Source organism: Panthera leo, chromosome B4 (assembly GCF_018350215.1).
Source record: "Panthera leo isolate Ple1 chromosome B4, P.leo_Ple1_pat1.1, whole genome shotgun sequence".
In the NCBI taxonomy this organism is placed as follows: Eukaryota; Metazoa; Chordata; class Mammalia; order Carnivora; family Felidae; genus Panthera; species Panthera leo.
In genome coordinates, this window is record NC_056685.1 from 81909120 (window position 1) to 81929542 (window position 20423).

Here is a 20423-nt window from a genome sequence, read left to right on the forward strand (position 1 = left end):
CATGGAGCACCTGGCTGGCCCAGTCTGTAGAGCATTTGACTCTTGATCTCAGGGTTGTAAGTTTGAGCCCCACATTGGGTGGAGAAATTACTTAAAAGTGAAATCTTTGGGGGGAAAAAGATTTTCTCTTCTACCCTTTCTTAAAAGCCCCAATGTGTCCTACCTAATTTTTCCCCATGCTCCCTTTGTCTCTCTTACTTCTTTGTCCAAGATTATACTTTTAAAAAACAAACAAAAAGGTAGGCTTTCATTCTGCTGGCCCTGAGACAGTCCTTGCCCTGGGTAAGTTACCATACATTTGAAGGTTTGGTCCTCTGTTTTTGCAACACTACATTTGTGGACATCCCTTCCAGGGGACTAGCACTATAAATAAGTACTATCAAGGAAATACATGTGCTGCCAGCAAGTTGGCACCAGGATCCTACTTTTATTATCCCCAAGATCTGCCCTCTCCATCCCTTTTCTATCTCAGAGCCCCAGACAGTAGAGCTGATATGTGACTGCAGAGTAGTAAAATCAGGATCGAACCCAGGACTCCTGACTCTGAGCCCAGATCTCCAACAGGAGTCAGAATGCCTTTAGAGCCCCAGGTGCCTTCCTCTCTGCACCTGCAGCTTCTGCCTCCCTTCATCTCCACCCCACTGGCTCCTGCTAAATCCAAGGTTGAAATCAAATGCCAAGAATCTGCTTCTGACCTCCTCTGCCCAAATATTTGAGAAGTCATCTCACCCGCCACAGGAGGAAGGAGCAGGAAAAAGAGAGAGAGAGGCTGCCCAAAATTAGCCTGGCTATAAATAGTGGGGCAAGGGAGGGCAGTTGAAAATGTAAGAGCCCTAAACCAGCCTAGCAAATTTAGACATGTAGATTTTCCCTAAACCTCTTTTAGGAGGACCAGGGGCGCCTGGGTGGCTCAGTCGGGGTTAAGCGTCTGGCTTCAGCTCAGGTCATGATCTCCCTATCGTGAGTTTGAACCCCGCATGGGGCTCTGTGCTGACAGCTCAGATCCTGGAGCCTTCTTCGGATTCTGTGCCTCCCTCTCTCTCTGCCCCTCCCCCACTCACACTTTGTCACCCTCTTGTCTGAAAAATGAAGAAACCTTAAAAAAAAAAAATGGTTTTAAAAAGAAAAGGAGTAGGGGCGCCTGGGTGGCGCAGTCGGTTAAGCGTCCGACTTCAGCCAGGTCACGATCTCGCGGTCCGTGAGTTCGAGCCCCGCGTCAGGCTCTGGGCTGATGGCTCGGAGCCTGGAGCCTGTTTCCGATTCTGTGTCTCCCTCTCTCTCTGCCCCTCCCCCGTTCATGCTCTGTCTCTCTCTGTCCCAAAAAGAAAAAAAAAAAAAAAAAAAAAAAAAAAAAAAAAAAAGAAAAGGAGTGAGACCAGATTGTTGGAGTGAGGCACAATATCATAGGTAAAGGGGGGGAATGAAGAAGCAAAAGGGATCTGAAAAATAAAGGAAGCTCAACGTGTAAATAAATAATCTGCCAGAGAACTTCTTGTATTTGAGTGAAGAGTTTGGAAATTCATTAAATTAAAACTATAAAGATGAAGAACAGGTTAGTGATTGCCAAGGGACAGGGATGGGAGGAGATAAATATAAAAAGATAGCACCTTATACCTGAAACTAATATAACACGTATGTTAATTATACTTTAAAAATAAATAAATAGGGGCGCCTGGGTGGCTCAGTCGGTTTAAGCGTCCATCTTCAGCTCAGGTCATGATTTCACAGTTTGTGAGTTCGAGACCCATACTGGGCTCTCTACTATCAGTGTAGAGCCCACTTCAGATCCTCTATCCTCTCTCACTCTCTGCCCCTAGCCCACTCTCGTGCACTCTCTCTCTCTCTCTCTCTCTCTCTCTCTCTCTCTCTCTCAAAAATATATAAACATTTATAAATAAGTAAATAAATACCAAATACCAAAAAAATATATATATAGCATGGGAGGTTCCATTGTGATGATGAAGAAATCTGTATCTTGATTAGTTACTCAGATCAATACACGGGATAAAATTGCACGGAACTACACACACATGTACACACTTACACACACATGAATACATGTAGAGCACTGATAAAAACTGAATAAAGCCTGTAAGCTAGTTAACGGTATACCTATGTCAGCTTCTTGGTTTTGATATTGCTACAGTTATATGAGATGTCACCACCGAGGAAAGCTGGGTGAAGGGTACACAGGGCTTCATGTACGATTTTTGCAACTTCCTCTGCGTCTATAACTATTTCAAAATAATTTTAAAAATTGATAAATGTCCAAGCCCAGCAAAGCTTTCAGCCTTTATCTGAGTGGAAGCTGAGACTTTCTCCAGCCCCACCTCCATGGAGGATCCCTGTTTTTCAGCTTCCCCAGACTAGACATTTTCTAACCACTGCCTCTAGCCTACAAGCAAACACTTCTAGAACACGCTGCAGGGTTAACTTCCCTCCACCTCATCTGGCAGCAGAGGCTTAGAGCATACATCCCAGGGTCAGCCTCTTCCTCCCCGACACACACAACATGAGGACTTTCTCACCCCACCCACATCTCTAGCACTGGATTCCTTCTGCCTGCCTCTGAATGCTGGCTGTAGCCAAAGCTCAAACTATGGGAGTAGCTGGGAGAGAAAGAATATAAGTTTGATTGAAAGGAGTCGGGGGAAATGACTTGACTGCTTTAGGGATCCTAGGGAAACCCATGCATCTTCTGGAGAAGGGCTGGGAGGTCACTTCCCACAGGGAGCCATTTAGGCTGTCTTGAGGGCCCTTTTCTTGGAGCACTGGCCTTGGGCCAACATTTGGAACTTGGCCACACCACCAACGGCACCCCCCTTCTTGAAGCCCAGCCAGACTTCCCAGCATGAGAAGCCTTCTCCACTCACTCCATGTTCTCCTTCAGTCCCCACCCAACCCTTAACAATTCAGCAGCTTCCGGCCCTAATGTTTGGCCCCATCTTCAGTTTGAAGCTTGCTAATTAAAGCTAACTCAGAAAGAGATTTCAAAAGAACAAGGAAATGAGTGGGGGAAAGGAGCGTGGAGTTGCATCCATTCATTCATTAAGAGAAAATAATCTAGGTGGGAAAGTGTACAGAGAGGTGGGCAAAAAGAGATTTCACATGTCAAGTCATTCTCCAGGGAGGCACGAATCTTGTGCCCATCTCTACCAAAGGCAACTGGGGAGCTGAGCTTCAACTCAGCAGAAACTCAAGTTACACAGTGAGCAGCAAAAGCCTAGAAAAAGAGCATCTGGACGATGACCCAGAGAGATCAGCTGGGGTCCCCAAATACAGGTACCTGTGTCCTCTGCCCAGCTCTAGGGCAAAGGAACAGCCAGTGTGGGGAGGAGGGCAGGGCTGATGTCTGCAGAATCCTGGCAGTCTCCATGCCGATTGTGAAAATGTCAGGCGGTTGTGCCAAGGGGGGTGAGGGTAATGCAGGATGGGCTGGCACTCTCCCTGAGTCAACTTAATCTTAACATTCACAAACTCACCACTGAAACCCCCGACACCAACCCCCCCCCCCTCATTAGCCCCTGCCCTCTGTTTCACATCCCCAAGTAGCCATTTTCTGGAACCCCTTCCAACCCCTGCTCGTCTCTCCCAGGCCCCACAGCTCTGGGAGTGAGGCACCCAGCATCTTCCAATGTGCTTCTATTTTGCTTGCTCATTGCAGTTGGAAGCTGGAGCCAAGTGGGGGGTTGGGGGTAGGATTGGAATAGGCTGCCCGGTGATGCTCTCACTCTTCCCACTTCTATTGATCAGCCCCTTGCTAGAGCAGAACCTCTTCCCAAACACTCCTCCCCTTGCCAGGATTCTCTTCAACTGTGCCCACAAGCTAGAAGGTCATAGTGATGAGAGACAGAATCTCCCCTCCTGGGGTCTTTCCCATGGTTTGTGCAGCATAGTACAGTGGTTACACTCGGCCTCTGGAGCCAGATAGCCCGGATTTGTATCCTAGCTCTACCACTTAGCTCTATTACTTATCTGCTCTGTATCTCAGATTCTTCATCTGAAAATTGAGGACAATACTTCACACGATAGTTCTAGGGATTAAATGAAGTAATACATGCAAGGCGTTTGACCCATGAGAAGTACTCAGGAAATGTTGGAAAAGTAAATGATAGGACACATACAAGCATAGACACAGACGTACACACTCCAACATTTTTTAAAAAATTTTTAATGTTTATTTACCTTTGAGAGAGAGATAGTGACAGAGCGTGAGTGAGGGAGAGGCCGAGAGAGAGAGAGAGACAGAGAGAAACAGAGACAGAGAGAGACAGAGAGAGAACAGACAGAATCTGAGGCAGGCTCCAGGCTCTGAGCTGTCAGCACAGAGCCTGACACAGGGCTCAAACTCACAAACCATGAGATCATGACCTGAGCTGAAGTCGAACACCTAACCAACTGAGTCACCCAGGCGCCCCCACAGTCTAACATTTTTTTTTTTCAACGTTTTTTATTTATTTTTGGGACAGAGAGAGACAGAGCATGAACGGGGGAGGGGCAGAGAGAGAGGGAGACACAGAATCGGAAACAGGCTCCAGGCTCCGAGCCATCAGCCCAGAGCCTGACGCGGAGCTCGAACCCACAGACCGCAAGATCGTGACCTGGCTGAAGTCGGACGCTTAACCGACTGCGCCACCCAGGCGCCCCTGTAACATTTTTATTCAGAGTTCTTATGTTGGGGGCATTTAATGTCCTGCTTTATGCTACCGCTTAACTATTTCATTCACTAACACTTTCAAGGTTGCACACCTCCCAGGACTTAATATGCTACTCTCCAAACAGCTGAATGACTCAATCAATCAGTGATCCTCAACTCTTTCTCAGAAAACCCAAGAATGTTTTATTCTAAATCAGCACCTATCGGGGTGCCTGGGTGGCTCAGTTGGTTGAGCTCAAGTCATGAACTCACACCTCGTGAGTTCGAGCCCCGCGTCAGGCTCTGTGCTGACAGCTCAGAGCCTGGAGCCTGCTTCGGATTCTGTGTCTCCCTCTCTTTCTGCCCCTAACCCACTTGCATTGTCTCTGTCTCTGTCAAAAATAAATAAACATTTAAAAAAATTTTTTTAATAAATAAATCAGCGCCTATTTCTCTTCCCCTGCAAGTACATATAGCAAGGCTAATTTTCTTTTTTTTATTATTATTTTTTTTAACGTTTATTTATTTTTGAGACAGAGAGAGAGACAGAGCATGAACGGGGGAGGAGCAGAGAGAGAGGGAGACACAGAATCGGAAGCAGGCTCCAGGCTCTGAGCCATCAGCTCAGAGCCCGACGCAGGGCTCGAACCCACGGACTGCGAGATCGCGAGATCGTGACCTGAGCCGAAGTCGGACGCTTAACTGACCGAGCCACCCAGGCGCCCCAAGGCTAATTTTCTAGTATGTAACTGGATCACAAAATGAGACTGCCAAAGTTGGAAACAGCCTTAGATATGGTTTAGTCCAACGATTCTCAATGTCAGATGCATACTAGAATTAGTTAAATAACTTTTTAAAAAATACTTGTACTGGGGCGCCGGGGTGACTCAGTCTGTTGAGTGTCTGATTTCGGCTCAGGCCATGATCTCATGGTTGACAAATTCGAGCCCCTGGTCAGGCTCTGCGCTGACAGCTCAGAGCCTGGAGTCTGCTTCCGATTCTGTGTCTCCCTCTCTCTCTGCCCCTCCCCCGCTAGCGCTGTGTCTCCCTCTGTCTCAAATATAAATAAACATTAAAAAAAAATTTTTTTAGTTTTTTTAATGTCTATTTTTGAGGCAGAGAGAGACAGAGCATGAGCGGGGGAGTTTTTTTAATGTTTATTTATTTTTGAGACAGAGGGAGACACAGCGCTAGCGGGGGAGGGGCAGAGAGAGAGGGAGACACAGAATCGGAAGCAGACTCCAGGCTCTGAGCTGTCAGCGCGCAGAGCCCGACGCAGGGCTTAAACTCACAGACCGTGGGACCATGACCTGAGCTGAAGTCGGATGCTTAACCGACTGAGCCACCCAGAAGCCCCTAAAAAATCTTTTTCATAAAAAAGTAAAAAATATTTGTACTTGGGGTCCACTCCTTACAGATCTAAGTTAATTTACCTAGGGCCAAGGCATTTTTGCAAACTTCCCCAGGTGGACCTAATGTTTAGCCAGGGTTGAGAGCTGCTGATTTAATCCAATCCCCTTATTTTACTAGGGGGAAAATCAAAATCCAGAGTGCATAAGCAACTTGCCCAGAATCACCCAGCATGTTAGTGCGTGGTGCACCAAGAGAGATTATGGCAATAGCAAGAATATGTTGATAATGTTTACAGATTTTTCTTGTTGGAGTTAATCCCGGAAGCATTTCTCTTTAATTCAGAGAGGTGTTATATGATTTACCTTTTACTGTGACAGCAGCACTTTTTCTTCTGGTCAGACTGAAAGGGTTCGCATTCCCTGACCACAAAAGGACAGAGATGGGATTATACTTTCACCACACATGGTCAACCAAATTAGCAAAGCTCCCTAGGAGGCCGCTTGAAATGCCGAAAATGCTTCTTCTCTACAATGATCACCCAGAGCTGAAGAACCTTGGCAGAGTACTAAGAGAAAGGGCTGGAAACGAGAGGAATGCTTTCCCTCCCAGAGGGAGAGTGCTCAGAATCAACTGAGAACCGGCCAGAGCTGCCAGAAGGGAAAGGCGAGGAAAGGAAAAGAATTTCAATGAGTCCAGGGAGTCTCTGCTCCCCCAATACGGAACAAGGATGGATATCCTGGCAGTACCAACCCTCCCGGGAGCCTTGAGATCCAAAGATGTCCAAAACGAGCTCTATAATATGGGTACTGGAGAAAATTTCTTCCAACACTGACCAAAAAGGGAGTCCCCAATAAAGACAAAAGCTCGCTTACCCCCAACCCTCTACAAGTCCCTCCGTTCCCAGCCAAGATCTTCTATGTCCTCTACCCTAGGTCTCAAAAGGGGGCGGTCCAGGGCTCACGTGACACTGCGGTCACGTGACCCGGGCCCCTCGGGAGCCGAAGCACCAGTTCCAGTTCCCGCAGTCGGAGAGGGCCGGGCGCGCCCAGCCCCCAGCGCGCCGCGATCATGCTGTCTCGCCTGCTGAAAGAACACCAAGCCAAGCAGAACGAACGCAAGGAGCTGCAGGGTGAGCAGAACGTCCCTGTCCGCCGTTTTCTCTCCCGCCGCGGCCTAGCCTCAGCCGGAGCCTGGACCTCAAGTAACGGCCCAGATCCAGGGAAGGGCGCGGGCTAGTGGGCATGGGCGTCGGGGAGGGGGTGGGGGCGCTTTTTTGGAAATTCGGTTCCCTTGCCAACGGGCTCTGGCCCCTCGGCAACACTACGGCCTCTTCTGGGCCACGCCCCCCACGCTCTGTCTTCCAGCATCCTGGTCCCGCCCCTGAGCGTGGAACGCGGTGCCGATTGGCCCAGGGAGCCTCGCGTCCTGAAAGTGGCAAGGGACGCTCCTGAAGGCAGGCGGGTGCTAGGACCCGACTGAGCCGGGACTCTTAGAGGCCTAAAACCACCGAAATAGGGGTGGGGCCCTTGTTTCCTGAATCTGGCCAGGGAATCCGGGAGTTACCAATCCTCAAGCCAAGACTGTGGGAAAATAGTGCCCGAGGGTCTGGAGTCCTGGGCGCTGCCACTGACTCGTTAGCGTTCCCGGGTGAGTCGCTTCCCCTCCCAGGGTACCAGTTAACTCACCTCTAAAATGAAAAGGCCTAGAAAAAAAGTTTTCTAATAAATTTTTTTTTTTAAATAATGAAATAAAATGAAAAGGCTTCCTTTATGTTTTGCAAGGTCCTTTTCAGCTCTGGCGCTGTGAGATTAGCTGAGATGTTCCCGCAACTAGCGGAATAGTAATTAATGGGTGGTGAACCTTCAGCACCACGCTTCAAAAAACCAAGTCTCCACTCCAATCCCTTTTCCCCCCACCCCCAGAGAAGAGGAGGCGAGAGGCTATCACTGCAGCGACCTGCCTGACAGAAGCTTTGGTGGATCACCTCAATGTGGGGTATGAACGTCTTCCCATCAACTACCACCACCCCCCGCCCCCCAAATTTAGGCACTGGCAACGTCTAGCCCTCAGATTGCTGTTGAGGGGATGAGATGTTCCATTTCATTCCCTCCATTCCTGTCACCCAGCTTAATTTTATAGAGAAAGGCTTGAGTCAGCTCTGACCCCTAACGTTGCACAAGGAGGAGCAGCAGCAGTGGTTGAAGAGGCAGCCAGATTTCCCCCTCCCCCTAATAACTTCCCTGGTGCTCACAACTTGATGCCATCTGCCCACTTCCCTTCACTCCTCCAAGCCCAGCTGTCACTTCAGCAGGAGGGAGAGCACCCTCCTTTACCACAACTTGCCACCCTCTCCTTCTCTACCTCCCACCCTCTGGCAGGCCTGGGGAGCAGCTGGCAGGAAAGAGGTGGCACAGCCAGTGAGGGTGAGGGCAGAACCTATGCCAGGAGCTGTAGCAGAGCCAGGCTGTCTCTTCCCTTCCTTCCCGGTCTCCAGAGACCACCCCCTGTGCCAGCCCTATATGAGAATGCCAGTAATAACCGAAAACTTGGGAAGGAGCAAAGAATATTGTCTCTTGACCCTGAGTGACCCAGAAGAGTGCTGCGACGATGATGTGATAGGCTATCTGTCGGAAGAAAAGGGGCAGTATGATGTCTTCCATGGCAGGGCAAGTAGAATAGCTTGGCTGTGAATCCAGAGACTGAGTCACCCAAGTGAGCCATGCAGGGACTGTCATCTTCATTACTCATCTCTGGGGAAGATTAAGGGACAAGAAGGCAGTGGTTGGGGCCTCTGATCTCTCCCCTCCAGACCTCTCCCTTCACTCAGTGTGAAAATAGGAGGTCAATAGGAAAAACTGGCATTTTAGGAACTCCCAGGGGAATCTCTTGAAGCATTGGGAGCCCGCTATTACTGTTTCAGCTCGTACACTACCCCCTACTATGGCCAAGCTGTCTCCCAAAGAAAAAGGACAGGGTCTGCCCCCTTTCCTTCCTCCCACATTGGTGCCTCTCGGGCTCTGCTGTGAGACTGGCCAGGCTTCTCCCTATGCTCTTCCTTTGCTAGGGGCCACCCCTCTTTCAGCTTAAAGGACAGCTAAGCCAAAGCCAGATTAGAAAGGGTTTTGTGTTCTGCCCACGGGTCCTCTCATTCCCTGGAAAGGAAAACAAAGGCTCAGTCTATCTCAGCCCCTGTCAGGTGTCCTTCCCACTCTTTCCACCCACCCCAACCCGTTGCCCCCTCCAGCCCCCACAGATTCCAGTGGGGGGTGGATACCGGATGCGGAGTCTCCCAGCTGACCTAGAGCTTTGGGATGGTGAGTGAAAAGACTCCCTAGCCAGTAAGAGAGAACAGTTATTGTGAGATTAGGGGAAGGGGGAACAGGGCAGAGAGTTGGAGGTACCAACCTCATGGTATTAATGGTAAGTACAGCCAACCTTGGTTGAGGAGAAAAGAAAAACTACTGCCTAGAGCAGAAAGAAGGAAGGGAGAGAGAGAGATTATGTGTGTGTGTTCGTTCATCTGTGTGGGCGAAAAGAGAAGGGTTGGGAGAGAGACTTGAGAGCCAAGAGGCAGCCCCTGGGATATCTTCTCTTGACCCTGAGTTCCTAGGGAGGGGAGCCGCTCTCCCATCGCATCTCAGAGTCAGGGAGGGGCCCAATTTCCCTTCCCAACTTCTTGCACAGACCCTTGGGCTTCCAATCACTGCCAGATGTGTCCCTGCTGCTGGATTTTCCCAGCTTCTCTGCACCCCCTTTACCCTCTCAGCTTCTTCCTCAGGGAATCCTCCCTTCTCTCACCCAGCTTCAGGAATTCCTTTGGGGGGGTAGGAGATGGTAAGTTTCTAGTCAGCTCCCAGCTAGGCTTTCCTGGGAATCCTGGGAGTGGGAGGAAGAAGCTGGTTCGTTTGCATGTACAGTAGTCATTTGCATCACATCCAAGAATGGCCAAAATCATGAGGTTTTCCCCAGCCTGACTCCTGGCTGACCTCCGGCTCTTGCAGTGGAATATTAGTCCTAGAGACCACTCCCCACCAGCCGGGTGAGTTGATCTCGTCTCTCTTCCAACCTCTAGTGTGGCCCAGGCCTACATGAACCAGAGAAAGCTGGATCATGAGGTGAAGACCCTACAGGTCCAGGCTGCCCAGTTTGCCAAGCAAACAGGCCAGTGGATCGGGATGGTGGAGAACTTCAATCAGGCACTCAAGGTGGGCCACACTCCCTACATCACTGGCCCCATCCTGGGCCCCCGTTAAATGCCTCTAGTCGGGTCACCTTAGGCCTCAGGTTAAAAAAGAAGTGGGGCTGGTCCCAGAAATGCCATGTATGGCCCCAGTGTCAGAAAAGCTAGAGAGATGAAAATAGCTGGTGGGTCCAAGCAAAGCCCTTTCTAGGGGATGGACGGAAAGTGCCCCTGTCTGTCTCCTTAGAGCTACATTCTACCCACCCTGATTCCCCACCTCCCACCTCCTCCCCTTCCCAGGAAATCGGGGATGTGGAGAACTGGGCTCGGAGCATCGAGCTGGACATGCGAACCATTGCCACCGCACTGGAATACGTGTACAAAGGGCAGCTGCAGTCTGCCCCCTCCTAGCCCCTCTTCCCTTTCCTCTGCCCCGCCCCTCCTATCTCCCCTGGGGTGGGGGGGGGGGGCAGGAGACAAGAATAAAACACAAGCCTCCATTTCTCTGTGGTATGTTTCAAAGAGCTACCAGCCCAGCATGGTGGGTAGGAGTGGAAGATTCAAAGACTGTCTCCCTAAGCTACAGGTACCCTTTGGCTAGAGGGTGGAACTAGCTTCCTCTTACTATCTCACCCCTCTTTTCCTCTTTGGGCCTGGTGCAGGTGTATGTTGGGTACCTAGAGGGTAGAAGTTTCCCGCACCTCCCCAGAGAAGGTCTGGGTGCCCTGCCCCAAGCTTCCTAACACAGGACTTCAGTTTCTTGCAGAGGAGAAATAGGACAGGGAGCAGGCCTGGTGCTGGCTCTGGCTCTCTGCCTCTCCACGTGCTCGTGGCCTCTCCCAGCCTGGTGCTAAGCGGTGTCATGAGTCCGGACCAGGTTGGAGATTAATTCTTGGTCATGGGGGCACTTCAGGGCTTGGAAGAAGGAGGAGTGTCAGGTCCAAGGTCACCAACAGAGAGGGGTAGGTGCCATCCTTGACATAGTCCTCTTCCTGGGAGCCCACGACACAGGTGGTCAGGTACCCCCAGCTGGTAAAGCCAGCCAAGAAGGGGGCTGGGGCACACCTGGCCTGTGCCAAGCCTTGGCTTCAATTGCCAGGCTCCAGCTTCCCTGGCTCCTCCTCCCAGCCCCTCCCCTCACCCACATCCACTTAATACCCTGACACCCAGTCCGCCCACTGCAGACATTGGCATTAGCTGTAGCTAGTGTGGAAACCTGGGAAGACTGGGAGCAAAGCCTCTCGAACAAAGGAAAAGGATTTGGGGCACCTACCTGCTAGCTTTCCCCAGAGGAGGTAAGCAGGGCACTGGGAGCTGGGTGCTATGAGAGGAGTATCCAGGTGTTGCATGTATTGATAAGTCAAAGCTTTTCATGTGTTTCCTCACACATTATCCCCTCTGACCCTCCACAATTCCCAGGTGGACCACGGTGGGTGTTGGCCCCACTGGTAAAATAGAAAACAGGTGAGATACTCAGCATCCCACAGTAAGTTTAGGGCCACCAGGACTAAAATGTGGGGCTCTTTGCCCCATGTGTTTCAAAAAATAAGGCCCAGTTTACATTTAGAGAATTTAGATGTCCCTGGCTTGGCGGGAGAGGTGACTGCGAACCAGATCCCTCTGCTCCCATGCAGCAGGCCTGCACACAGGACCCCGCTAATCTGATTTTAGTTAAGTTAGCAACAAATATAGGGTCTGCCTCAATCTTTGCTTTGCTTAGATGAGCCCTAGTTTGCTAATTACCCGCCCAGCAGGTAATTTCTCAATATGCTCAGACCAGACTTCCAGTGAGGGAGGGGAGGATATTAGGGGCAAGGGTTTAAGAGCCAGAGTAAACTAGACAAGTTTTCCTGCCCAGTCTCGGCTGCCACCTGCAGGTCACTTGGGCTCTGGCCATGTGGCTGCCTCTGCTGCTGGGAGTCTTGATCTGGGCAGCGCTGTGGTTGTTCAGGGACCGACAGAGCCTGCCCGCCAGCGATGCTTTCATCTTCATCACCGGCTGTGACTCAGGCTTCGGGCGGCTTCTGGCACTGAGACTGGACCAGAGAGGCTTCCGAGTCCTGGCCAGCTGCCTGACCCCCTCAGGGGCAGAGGACCTACAGCGCGTGGCCTCCTCTCGCCTCCACACCACCCTGCTTGATGTCACTGAGCCCCAGAGTGTCCAGCGGGCAGCCAAGTGGGTGGAAACACATGTTGGTGAAGCAGGTGAGTAGCAGTGGGGCCACAGGGCTCGTGGTGCAGGGTGCTCAGTCACAGGGGCGGCGGGAAGCAAGAAAAACTGCGTGGGGAAGGAGGAGTGATCAGGAGAGAGTGTTGGAACGCCTTACCTACCCGACGGGATCTGTTTCATCTCTCCACAGGGCTTTTTGGTCTGGTGAATAATGCTGGTGTGGCTGGTATCATTGGGCCCACGCCGTGGCTCACACGAGATGATTTCCATCGGGTGCTGAGCGTGAATACGCTGGGTCCCATCGGGGTCACCCTTGCCCTGCTCCCCCTGCTCCAGCAGGCCAGGGGCCGGGTGGTCAACATCACCAGTGTTCTGGGTCGCCTGGCAGCCAATGGTGGGGGCTACTGTGTCTCCAAGTTTGGCCTGGAGGCCTTCTCTGACAGCCTGAGGTAAGGGGTGCAGAGCCCTGGGCTGCCCGGCAGAGATGACTAAAACACTGCAGAGTGCGATACTGAAGAGGAGACAGCTGAGGGCTTAGCTTTGTGGCTTCAGATGCCAGCCGTCTCTCATGGGTGCTTTGTGACCTTGATAGGTTACTTCTCTTTTCCCCCAGTTTATTCCCTACCTGTTAAATCAGAATGAGAAGACCTGCCTCATGGGTGTTGTGAGTAGATTGAGGTACATGTAAGGCCCCAACAGAGACTGGCATGTAGAAAATGCCCCAAGAAGCCTGCTGTCATTATTAGTATTATTATTAATAACTGTTACTTGTGATGAGCTAGTACCTTTGTGGAACATTTTCTCATTTCTTCCAGCAACCTTATAAGGGATTAGGTATTAATATCCTCAGGGTAATATAACTTACCCAAGTTATTACCCAAGACCACACAACTAGTTAGTAGAAATGCAGGGACTTGCCCCCAAGTCTGCTTGCCTGGTCATTACATTCTCCCATCCCTCATCTTTAAGCAATAATGTCCAAAGTCCCTTGAGAGCATAAAGGAGACTTGACAAGTACCACATGAGACCAGAGCCTGAATTCTGAGCAGTACAAGTACCCCCCAGCCAGCCTATCTTCTGTAGGAAGCCTGCCTTCGTCACCTTCACTCAGCAATGAATTTAAATTATATACCTTTTGGGGGGGGGGGGGTTGTTTTTTGGTTTTTTTGAAAGAGAGCGCGCATGTGCGTGCACAAGTGGAAAAGGGGCAAAGAGAGAGGGAGAATCTTAAGCAGACTCCATGCCCAGCACAGAGCTTTCGATGCAGGCAGGGCTCAATCTCCTGACTGAGATCATGACCTGAGCCGAAATGAAGAATCTACCACATAAGCGACTGAGCCACGCAGGCGTTCCCTATCCTTGGGTCTTTTCATTTTCCACTCAGCATCATGGAACACAGACTTTATACTTTGATTTCTGCATCCATGTCAAGGGAGTTGGATGTATCCCTGCAGTCTCCGCAGCAAACACCAATCTACTCCCTTCATGTCCAGCACTCAGGATTCCATGCTGTGTTCTGGGACCTAGGGAAAGGGGTTCTTCTAGCTCAGGAGTTGGTAAACTGGTTCTTAAGCCAAATCTGGTCAGTAGCCTACAAGCTAATAATGGTATTTACATTTTTAAATGGTTACACTGTAAGTGATTATAGAAGTACCTATCTGAGGGCACCTGGGTGGCTGTCAGTTAAGCTTCCGACTTCAGCTCAGGTCATGATCTCCAGGTTCGTGAGTTTGAGCCCTGTATCAGGCTCTGTGCTATCGAAGTAGAGCCTGCTTCGTATCCTCTGTTTCCCTCTTCTCTGCCCCTCCCCCACTCACACTCTCTCTCACTCAAAAATAAACACCTTTTAAAGTACCAGGGCACCTGGATGGCTCAGTTAAGGATCCAACTTCAGCTCAGGTCATGATCTCACAGCTTGTGGGTTTGCACCCCATGTCAGACTCTGTGCTGACAGCTCAGAATCAGGAGCCTGCTTCAGATTCTGTCTCCATCTCTCTCTGCCCCTCCCTCCCCCCTCAAATACAGACATTTAAAAAAATGTAAAAATAAAAAAAGTACCTACATGATATCATTAATTTTTATGTCTGCGATGCCAAAAGTATTTACTACCTGGCTCTTTAAGAAGTTTACTGACCCCCCACTCTAGATCATAGAATATAAAGGAAACCTCAAAAATACCTGTTCCACTTGTCCCCATCCCAGGACAGCAGGGATCTCCTTTACCATCAGGACCTCTGTCCCTGGCCTGTGATAACTTCCCCATTTTAGCCCCCATACCCATGTGTCAGAAGATCCCTTTCCTATAGAGCAAGAACCCAAAAACCTCCGGTCTACTCCCATCCAGGCGGGATGTGGCTCCTTTTGGTGTCCGAGTCTCCATTGTGGAGCCTGGCTTCTTCCAAACCCCTGTGACAAACCTGGAGAGTTTGGAGAACACGCTGCAGGAGTGCTGGGCACGGCTACCTCCTGACACACAGGCCCACTACGGGGAGGCCTTCCTCACCAAGTGTGAGTATCTGGGCCCACACAGGGTCGTACGAAGGGAAATGAAAGTGCCAGAAGGGCCCATCCTACACCAGCCTGCTGGGAGGAGGTGGGCAGAGAGGAGGTGAGGGAGAATGAGATGCCAAAGAACATCCAGGCCATGTGGAACCTGCCTACTCGCCAAACTGGGGAGGGGACTAAGGATCCATCTCACCTCTGCCGGGGACCAGTTCCAGGACCCAGAAGACAGGGCCTGAGATAGGCTGGGGTGGGACAGGGACACTGATTACAACCACCTCCTGGACTGCAGACTTTAAAATGCAGCGGCGCATCATGAGCCTGATCTGTGACCCAGACCTGACCAAGGTGAGCAGGTGCCTGGAGCATGCCCTGACTGCTCGTCACCCCAGAACCCGCTACAGCCCAGGCTGGGATGCCAAGCTGCTCTGGCTGCCGGCCTCCTACTTGCCAGCCAGCCTGGTGGATGCTGTGCTCACCTGGGTCTTTCCCAAGCCTGCCCAGGCAGTCTGCTGAATCCACCCTTCCAGCAAAAGATTGTTTCAGTCCCCACCCGGGTACTGCCTGGTACTGGTACAAAATAAGTACTGAATAAATGTGTATTGTTAAAAAAAAGCACTGGAAGTGGGCAGAAATGGAGTTGCCCAGTGGGGGACTGACTCCATTTAAGTGCTAGCCCCTAGGCTGATTTAATGCCTAGGGTCTCTGGCCTGTTTAATGACTGCAAAACAACTAGCAACTAGCGGGAAGGGGGACAGAGGCTAAGGGAACTGGCTTGTGACTAGGTGCTCTTTGAAGCACATGGAAGAATGGCCACCAGATGGCACTATTGGGCATGTATTTTCTACAAGGAGTCAAGTTGCAGCTCAGTGTTGGGAGTGCAAATGGCCTTCACCTGCTTTTCTTGGGAGGGACAGAAGGTGGTGAGGAGGGGTCAGGGCCAGGATGGGTGGTTTCCATTGGGGAAAAAAGGCAATACCCACTTCAGTTGTCTTCTATTATCTAAGTCCAGAAAGATGGATACTGGCCACAAAGGTGTCATAGCAACTTATCACCAGCCTGAAAGGAGCCAGGTCCCCTTTGTTGGGGAGGGAGTTGCTGGGCCCTCAGAGGTGGGCAGAAGGCCAGGGAAAAGATGTCCATGGTAAATCTGGGCTGGCCTCTCCCAGACAGAACCTTTGTGGGGAACCCCCTGACTTTTGAAGGAGATGGCTTCATGAACATTGCAGCACATGGCTAGGAGACAGGGAGGACAATGGGCCACAACCTCCAGATCCCCCTTCCACTGCTAGCCCCACTAACGCCTTCAGCAAAACCTGCCTTTCCAAAACATCCCTCCCCACCCCCCCCCCCAAAATTAGCCTTTCTTGCCCAAGGTGCAAATACAAGGTCCCACAGGACAGGAACACGGTGGAGGAGAGGGAAAGGATAAAGTATCATTCTTCAAGACAAACTGAGACTTTTTTTCAGTCTGAAAAAATAATCAGTTTAATTGAAAAACCTGGAGTGTGCTACCCCACTCCCTTAGATGAGGGGGCTGAAGCGACCAGACCCCTACATCACCTCATAGCCACTTCGGATGCTCTTCACGAGGCAGCAGGCAAAGATAATTCCCAGTACCTAAAAGCAAAGATAGAGGGGTGGAGAAGAGTCAGAAAGGCAAAGTACCCCAGACCCACCCAAGAGACCCCAAACACAACCAGGGCCCTCATCTCCAAGCCAGTACCTCCTCAGCACCTCTTCCCACTGCCCCTACTGCTCAGATGCCCCAGAAGTCCAAAAGATGCCTCTCACCTCCACAAAGGCAATGCCCAAGGCTGCTGCAGCCACCACCAGCACATTGCTCCTCAGCCAGCCCCCAATCTTCTGCACACAGCCCTGAAGGGTAGTAGCCACACAAGGCAAGAACACAATCAGAAATTTCCCACCCACCTCCTGGGTCCTTTGATCTCTCCCGCACGCTCTGTATCTTTCACCCTGCCACTAGCATTCCCAGATACCAACCCCCCCCATCCCAAAACGCCAACCCTCTCCACCTCCATCCCTGGTCCCTCTCAACTCTTGAAACATTTCCCAGGTTTCCCAAGTCCCCTGTTCTCTCAACTTCTCCCTTACCTCTTCGTGGATCTCCTTCACCTTGAAAGAAATCCCACAGCCCTGGGTGACATTGATGCAGCAGGAGTCCGGGACTCGGTCCTTGGGCATGAGAGGGATGCTCTCCCAGTCTGTGTAGTTAGCTGCCCCACAGCATTTAAACTGCACGAGAGGAGAAATACCAGGCAGAAGGTTATTGCGTGAACATCCACCTTCAATATGAAGATGAGAATCTTCTTCCCCCACTACCCCTGCTCCCAGAAACCTCACTCACATCTTCCTGCATCCTGTCCACAATCGAAACCGTGTGGTTGTTTTTTGGATAATTCTGCATCTGCTGCCGGAAGTCCTTATTAAATTCTGACATCACCTGGGAATTGGAAGGAGCATTGTTGAGGTCAAACTAAGGCAAACGGGTCCCAGAGCAGCCAGACCTCTGAGGCAGGGCCCTCCCCTTTTCCCTGCTTACCTTGTCTCTAAACACATAGCCAGCAATGGCTACAGCCACCTCCACCAGCATGATAAGAGACAGGAAGATGGCAAACTGCAGGCACAATGGGCAAGGGTCAGGTTTGGAGTCTTGGTGAGAGTGGCCTGCTGTGGCCCAGCCAGCCTCTAGCTCCTTCATAAAGGTTTTCCTCACCCACCTCCTAAGCCCCCACAGTAGAAGTGCCCTCCCAGCAGTCCCAGACACCCATGCTGGCCCCACACTGTGCTCACCGTGACCATAAGACAGTAGTTCTCCTTGCAGGCCCCACAGCAGCCTACGAAGGCCACCAGGAAGAGGAAGGCACCCACTGCGATGATGACCACGGGCAACAGGGAGCCAGGCGTGGCCCCCTGGACAATGGTCTGCCTCAGGACCAGCTGGGCCCCTACACCCACGGCGATCAATCCCACTGCACAGGCCTGCGAGGAGGGCAGGTCAGGGTTAGGCCAGACCCACGACCTGGCAGACCTCCGTGACAGAGGGCAGCAGCTGCACCCAGGACACAGACTTAGCCCCATCCCAGAGAGACAGATTCTCACACCTGGGAGAATATGGTGTGGGATGACCCATATTTGCCCCACAGTTTGATCAAAGGCCAAAAGAGGAGTTCCCAGAAAGCCTTGACCCCAGGGCACATATTTCTAACCTAGAGTGGTGCTTCCTGTGGGCCTCTAGGGCTCCCAGAATTGCCATCTCACTATTTTCCAATGGCCACCCCCTCCTCCTCAGCTGTGACTCAGGTTCCTCAGGCCCACAAGGCCAAGGAGGAGAAGGGAGAAGGAAAAGAGGTAAGAGTGGTGAGCTCCTCCCTGGACATAGAGCAGTCTCTCAAGCCAGGACCCCAGGGCAGGAGCAAATTGTGGCCGGCTGAGCCCTTCCCCACCCCGAAGCGGTGAGAGGGATGAGGGAATGGAAAGGAATGGGGGGTAGGGGAGAAGGGTGGGGAGGAGGGGGAAGCCCCAAGGCGATAGCATCAGGCCGGCCGTTGGCTGGTTGCCCCATTACCCGGTATCACAAGTGGTTGGTTGGGTCACCAGACAGGAAGGGCCAGAAGGGGCGAAGGGGAGGGTGCTGCGCACCCACGCAGTCCATTCTTGGTCCAAACTAGCCTCAGAGGTCCCTGAAAGCTGGAGGGGGTGGGGTGGCCCTGCTGTCTTCGGCCCGTTTCCCGGGCTCTCCCGCATCTGGTCTCCAGCTGCCTTCATTCGTGGCCCCCCAGCCCTCACCACTCCGGATCCCGGTCTCCCCACACCCTGCCAGCGCGCCCCGATCATCCCCCATCCCACTCACGCAGAAGGCCAGCAGAAGAACGTAGAGCAAGAACTTGACACATTTCATTCCTCCTTCTACCGCCATGGCTGCCGGGCCTGGGGCAGAGGGGAGGGCAGGGGGATCAGAAAAGGCCGAGGAGGGGGACCTCGGTTGCAAAGCTCCCCGCCGGCCCTCGAGGCCTTCCCTGCTCGGCCCCCTTTCCCGGCCCCTCCCACCCGGAAACCCGCGGTCGGATCCACGTCTCCCAGCCCCCTCTTCTTCCAGGCTGGAGAGGGGTGGGGGCGACCGCCGCGAAGCCCGGACCTGCCCCGCAGCCTCCCGGGCCCCGGGGCAAGATCCCAGGGCGCCGACAGAGGCCGGAGCCCGACGCCCACCCTCGGCCCGCCAGCCCCCCGGCGCCCAACACCCCCTCCCCACCCCTCCAGTCCCTAAAACAATGGTCCTCGGCCAAGCGCGACCCCCAGCCGCCTTCCCCTGCGCCCTGACCACCCCCAAAACAGAAGCGCGACCAGCTCGCCACCGCACCCCGCCCGGGCCTCTGGAACTTTTCAAAGTTGCAAAGTTTGTAGGGCCTCGGGCGCGCCCGGGAGCACGGCGGATCTCCGGGGACCCGGGCCGAGCCCCGGAGGAGGGAGCTGCCAGCGACCACCCACCCGGAGCCGAGGCCGGCCGTGGGCCCCGAGGCCTCACCTGGGCTCCCCGAGGCTGTGCGCTCCTCTCCCGCCGCGGCTCAGGGGCTCTCTAGCGGCGCCCCCGGCTGCGGCCCCGCCCGCCGCGCGGCCCCGCCCCGGCCTCCAGCCACAGCCCCCTCCCCCGCCACCTCCCCCGCCCAGTGGCCGCCTGCCTCCCTCATGTGACGCGGTAACAGCTGCGGCCTGAGTCACCCGGCCGGCGAGGGGAGGGCCGAGCCCCCCGCCCGGCCAAGGCCACGTGGCCCCTACCCAGAAGACGGCGCCCACCCCCGAGAGGGGAGGCCACCGAGGGCAGGACCTCAGTGTGCCTGGGGCCCTTCTGGCGTCCCCGTCCCCATACCACCTCGACTGGGAGAGCGGGACCGAGCGGCGCCAGATTCTCTCTGGTTCAGGGAAGCGGAGGAAGCGTGTGCGAGCCAAGCAGGCGTGAGCGGCCCGGAGTTACACTCTGAGCGCCCGGACCGAGTGACCGAGCTGAGGCAAGGTGACGGAATGGTCTTCAAGAGGCCGCTTCATCCTGCACCCGGAGCCCACCTTCCTCTGGCTCCATCTCTATTGAAGCCCCCATCCCCATCCCCGAGTCGGCAGAGGGCGCTGTTAGATCCCTGGGATCGGGTGGGGTCAGAATAAACACTTCCAGAAAGTCCCTGGCCTCACATCCTGGGAGTCCCCCAACATTCTAGAGTGGGTATTCCGGTCCCCCTTCTGTTAGTCCCTTTCTCCATATTCTGGGGCTCCGGAGTAGTGGGCTGAGCACGGGAAGAAGTCAGTCAATCGTGACGCCCCAGAGTCTGGTTCCTCCCTCTGGGGGTGGGTTGACAAGGTCTGTGCTCCCACCACCCCCACTCCCTGATGAGCTTCTTATCAGGTGGAGGCCTGGGGGAGGACACTAAAGCAGGCATGGCATCTATCTTATGGATCTCCCATCCCATACCAGCAGGCAGCACTTCACATCCCAGGGGGCAAAGCCAGATGAGGGCTGGAAGGGGAGGTGGAGGCCTCAAGCTGCCTCCCTCCATTGTGTGCCACAGTGG

The 20423-nt window shown here is 52.9% G+C and overlaps 3 protein-coding genes across 4 annotated transcripts; 2 read left to right on the forward strand and 1 right to left on the reverse strand.

Annotated features, from left to right (window-relative positions):
• The first annotated feature begins 6952 nt into the window (after positions 1-6952).
• Positions 6953-10654, forward strand: BLOC1S1 (biogenesis of lysosomal organelles complex 1 subunit 1). The gene is made up of 4 exons (XM_042946791.1): positions 6953-7118; positions 7912-7984; positions 10062-10194; positions 10470-10654. The coding sequence occupies exons 1-4, from the start codon at positions 7058-7060 to the stop codon at positions 10578-10580; spliced, it is 378 nt and encodes a 125-aa protein (XP_042802725.1). The 5' UTR covers positions 6953-7057; the 3' UTR covers positions 10581-10654.
• A 92-nt stretch (positions 10655-10746) lies between these two features.
• RDH5 (retinol dehydrogenase 5) lies at positions 10747-16255 on the forward strand. Of its 2 annotated transcripts, none has more exons than XM_042946789.1 (5): positions 10747-11131; positions 12180-12374; positions 12530-12788; positions 14684-14847; positions 15134-16255. In XM_042946789.1, the coding sequence occupies exons 1-5, from the start codon at positions 11068-11070 to the stop codon at positions 15355-15357; spliced, it is 906 nt and encodes a 301-aa protein (XP_042802723.1). In that variant the 5' UTR covers positions 10747-11067; the 3' UTR covers positions 15358-16255. The 2 variants fall into 2 exon arrangements, with proteins under 2 accessions (XP_042802723.1, XP_042802722.1); XM_042946788.1 differs by having other exon boundaries at positions 11108-11131; positions 11354-12374; positions 15134-16254.
• Positions 16256-16301: 46 nt separating this feature from the next.
• CD63 (CD63 molecule) lies at positions 16302-19473 on the reverse strand. The gene is made up of 8 exons (XM_042946790.1): positions 19388-19473; positions 18716-18792; positions 17656-17844; positions 17405-17479; positions 17210-17305; positions 16957-17097; positions 16636-16719; positions 16302-16461 (listed from the first exon to the last, which is right to left on the reverse strand). The coding sequence occupies exons 2-8, from the start codon at positions 18779-18781 to the stop codon at positions 16396-16398; spliced, it is 717 nt and encodes a 238-aa protein (XP_042802724.1). The 5' UTR covers positions 18782-18792; positions 19388-19473; the 3' UTR covers positions 16302-16395.
• Between the last annotated feature and the right edge of the window lie 950 nt (positions 19474-20423).